At 38.3% G+C, this 4,728-nt stretch overlaps 1 protein-coding gene across 2 annotated transcripts in view; it reads right to left on the bottom strand.

Annotated features, from left to right (window-relative positions):
- FNDC3B (fibronectin type III domain containing 3B) overlaps window positions 1-4,728 on the bottom strand; it is a 449,034-nt gene that overhangs the window by 148,363 nt on the left and 295,943 nt on the right. For both annotated transcript variants that reach the window (XM_019503306.1, XM_019503307.1), the window contains exon 7: window positions 4,150-4,208. In XM_019503306.1, coding sequence (XP_019358851.1) covers window positions 4,150-4,208 — 59 coding nt within the window. The remainder of the gene's footprint in view (window positions 1-4,149; window positions 4,209-4,728) is intronic.

Here is a 4,728-nt window from a genome sequence, read left to right as displayed (position 1 = left end):
AGTGAGGGGCACTGGGTCGGGACTGGCCACTGATATTTACAATTGGGTCCTGGAGCAAAAAAGGTTGAGAGCCACTGCCCTAGAGGGCAATGTTTGAAAAACTTGTGGGTCAAATGACTTCAAGGCTTTTGCTAGGTCAAATTCTCTCTTTCAAACCTCATAACTGCTAAATCAGTCAAAAATGCCAAACATTTCCACACCAGCTTTGCCTGAGCCAGCAAGAACAGGATCATTACTGGAATAAAAGCAGCCTTCATTTGAACTCAGACCCAACACACATGTGGATCATTTCTGGTGTCATCAACAGTAGTGGAAAGGCTTCAGTGCCTATTTGAGTGTTTCAATAGCCCCTGGGGTATCGGTTGTAGCCATGTTGGTCTGAGGACACAGGCAGACAAGGTCCTTTGGGTAAATCTGCTATCTTTTATTAGACAAACGCATATAGTTGGAAAAATTCTTCTTTGTGAGCTTTTGAGTATAAACACCCTTCATCAGGCTGAGGAAGCACCTGCTGTTTCATTGCAGTGCAATTGAAGCGTGGCACTAGCAGTTTTTTTGAAGGCTATCTTCCAGCCGCTCTTCTCTTATGAAGTTGACTGGTTCTGAGAATAAGCACTTGGTTTGTAACCTCGACCACTAAAAACTCACCAGGATTTAAATTTAAACAAATAACCTTGTGTGTTTTAAGACACAGAAGCATCAGTGTCTTAAACTGTTGTTGTATAAGAGAGAAAATCTGATATGAACATTTCCCCCTGAAGTTCCCTAAAACAAACAACAACATTAGATACTTCAAAATGTAATTTTTGGTATATACACTAGTACTGAAAGGGTGGCATGACTACCAAGCACATATGTATGCGCTAGTTAGGTTCAGCAGCAATACAGTGAATACTGAAATATGGATTTTAGCATGGACTGTACAAACACATCCAGGACTGTGGCCACTCGCCTATGCTGAAGTCTGACAACTTCACTGCTTTTGTTTCCCAGACTAGCTAGAGTAGAACTAATTTCAGTATATATACTGCTATTATATTGCAGAATATAATACAGACATAACCTTAAAACTGCTCTCAACTAATTCACTGTTTCCTCATTGCCGTTATGAATACTATATTTCTTTTAACACTTTTATTTTTCTTCCTCTTTTCTTTGTGTTTTGCTGGTCTACTGTTTCTATGAAGTACTGGCAATTAAACAACACATTCTCTAACAATTATGTGTATGCAAACAGATACACACACATTAAATGTTGAGGGCTCACAACAAGGTATTATTTGCCTGAATCTGGGACAGCTGTATTACTTATGTATGTTAAAATTACAGTGAAGTACCTTTTTTGTACACCACTGTGCCTCACTATATAATCCGAGTGTTCTACGTGCATTACCAAACAGCTATACAAATATATTTGGACTGTTTCAGAGAACTTTAAATTGGTATTAATATTCTTTGCATCCTTTTGCCTGTAAATATAAGTACCTTAGTTACCATGCATGCAATTATACAGGGCTCAGAGGAAACCATAGACAATTCTAAAATTGACCTCCACTGGCTCTTCTCAACATAGAATATTTTTACAGTTTTCAGAACAGAGATCTTAAGATTCTTAAGTTAAACATTTTGAAAGGTATAACTAGCTTTATTGTTTGTTATCTTGTAGTCTTCTAAATACCAATACTGTCAACGCTGGAGACCAAGTTAGTGTAATTGTGGAATCCCCTCTCTTCCACTAACATACTCGCATTTGCAAGGGGAAGAGAGGAAAGATTTATATCAGAAAAGTTTCTTTTAAAACCGGTGCCATTTGAGGCTAGTCAAAGGTTTGGAATCTTGGCAATAGCCTCACCAGCAATGGACTATCGAACAGGTGAGGCAATCCTTCAAAACACGTGATAAATTTTATTTTAAAAAAAAGATATTCACTACATTTTCATTTGGCCTAACATGACAACTTCAAACGTAATACAACATGATACGAGCCTAACAGTTCAGTCTATTTGTACTAATTGAACACATAATCATTCCCTGGGAATGCTACAACGTGGGTGCATCTGCGCATCGCCGTACAGTGCTGTTGCTACGGCACCATGCTGCAGTACTTCCTTTTGGAAGTACTAAAGCACAGCACAGCACACCACAGCACAAGCAGCTACTGTCCCACATGCGTGGCACAGTTAGATTTCGCTATATTGGAGGAACACGCCATTACGGCAATGTAGCTGGCTATCATGTGTAGACCCACATGATTGCTATGTTGCTGTAGCATGGCATACGGCAACGCAGTGTGTTGCTACATCACCGTAGGGCAACGTGTAGACGCGCCTGTCATCTAACCTCCTGCTTCATTACTTTACACGGTGCGGTTGTCATAGTTGCTAGGCTAACTGCATCTCTGATCCCATTCTGGTCTCTCAGAGTACACCCCCTCTTATGCCTCAAGCCTCAAACTGTCACCTGTCTCTAGGTAGAGAGATGCAATTCCCTTGCTTTGTGCTACTGTCTCCCTGATATTAATTTGCCCCAGCAAGTCTGATTTAGCCTCAGGCCATGAAGTTCCCCATTACTAAACAGCCTTCTTAAGGTAGAGTTTTATTAATTTAGAACTAAGCACTTAGGAGATAACAGTTCTTGCAGACAATACACCAGTTTATATGCACGCCTGCCTTTCCCTAATTCCTATATCTCAGAAAAGACCCATCTCCCTAGAGTCACTTCACTAAACTGCTGTGTCAAGCTGTCTAGCTGATAAAAAGTGTACCCCTTCTGAGAAGAGGCTTTTAACTATTTAATTATTTTAACTTTTGCTGTCTGGACTCTCAATCTGGCAAAATGAGGCTTACATCTCCCTTAGGGACAAGGGAGTCTCAAAGAGAGATGCAAGGACCCTCAAAGTAGAGAGTCACTTTAGTTATCTTTTAAGCTATAGTGAAACATCCATACAGACAAAACTTACAATATGTAATCACTTCACTAGAAAGTTAATAAATGTGGTCTTCATGAAGTTATTATATCTCATTATTCCTACATTATACTGCAATTCCACATCCATTACAACAGTAGACCAATTTTCTTCTGCAGAACTATCCACTGCTCTTCCATACCCACTAATGGCTCATTAATTGCAATAGTACAATGGCGAGGAGTTTGCCAAAGAACAGCAAGTCAATCACGTTCTGGACACAGCTGTTGCTCACAGGGAAAAAATCCTGTATAAATCACTAAAAACATCAAGGCAGCAAGGACTTAGGACTCCTTATATATTCTGTTATTACTAATGGACTAGTCTTGCAAAGGCATTGATTAGTGCAGCTTCTGAAGTGTGTTGAGTACCTAACTTCACAGAAGCACAGCATCTACACTGGTGCATCTGTTCTAAAGGACTGAGTCTTCACTGCAACCAAAGCATGTTTCCCACATTTGTAAGGTGTTATTAAAAACCAAATTAGACCTGTTCTTGCTAAAGTAGTGGCTTCTATCATTCTATTCATTTTTCAGATTAACGCTTTAAAGGTGAAGAAAGAAGTGATATTAAAGGAATGCATTAAATATATTAAATATAAATAATAAATACAATATTATGAAACTAAATACTACATGCTTAGAATTAAATACTTTCATCGTTGTAACAATGAAACAAGGCAATGAAATTATCAAAATTAAAACATTTGTCCAAGAATTTCAAAGTGCTCTGGAAACAGTTTCTAATTAGATTCTACAACAGCTTGCAAAGACACCTGAAAATAATGGCTATTGCATGCAGTAGCGGGTTTGCCTCAGTAAGGATGCTGTGGGCACATCTACATGTTTATTAATGCACCTTGGGTAATACTCATTAAATTTAGTACCTCCATAGAAAAAGGCACATTAGCCTATTTTAATGCACATTAATTAAGAACACTTTTTTTTTTGGTGATGTGTTAATGCACATTAAAATAAGCTAACGTGCATTAAAGCATGTGTGTAAAGGCGCCCTCTAATGAAGCATGTGCAACTGCATCCAATAACAATGTTTTCTGATAAAAATACCCTGTCAACACACTAGCATAATATGATTCCAAAACACTCCCCTTACTCCACCACCAGACTAGAAAAAAGGCACTTGTCATCTAAGTTATTTTTTTTCCATAAATGTGGATCACCTACCTGTGGCTTCTCCATTCCAGAAAGAATGTCTTGGACCCTTTTTGTTTCCGAGTCATATTCTGTAAAACAGAGAAGAACTACATTACCAGGTGACACAAGTGCACCAGTGTCTACATTCCTCCATCATGAAGTTTTATCTGGGAAACAGACAGACCACTTGTTCCTCATCAATTTACTAAAAATAAATAAATAAAAAACTATACACAGGAACTTGCCCATGAGTAGAAAAAATATTTTATAGTATAAAAATAAATGAGAAAGGGGACTTCCAAGTCTTAATTAACTCAGGTATGGGGCTGGTCTGTATAGACTACTTTCTAAACTGATTATGTTTAGTTTAAATGTAGCAAAAACAGTTTCAGTAGAGGCAGCGACAACCCACAAGCTTCTATAGCTCTTTAAATATTAAACTTGTTCCTTATTTATTAACCAAACATATCTTTATTCACCAAAATGTGGACATTGGGTATCCCATCCTTTTACTACAGTACCAGGCTTCTGGGCTAAGCATAGACAGTCAAAAAGCCTGAGGCTGAAATCCATTCAATCTTTGCAGACTTTTTCAAACTGCACAGACTG

The sequence above is a fragment of the Gavialis gangeticus genome, unplaced genomic scaffold (genome assembly GCF_001723915.1).
Source record: "Gavialis gangeticus isolate Ggan-Ray unplaced genomic scaffold, GavGan_comp1, whole genome shotgun sequence".
Classification (NCBI taxonomy): Eukaryota; Metazoa; Chordata; order Crocodylia; family Gavialidae; genus Gavialis; species Gavialis gangeticus.
This window is presented reverse-complemented; position numbering and strand designations above follow the sequence as displayed.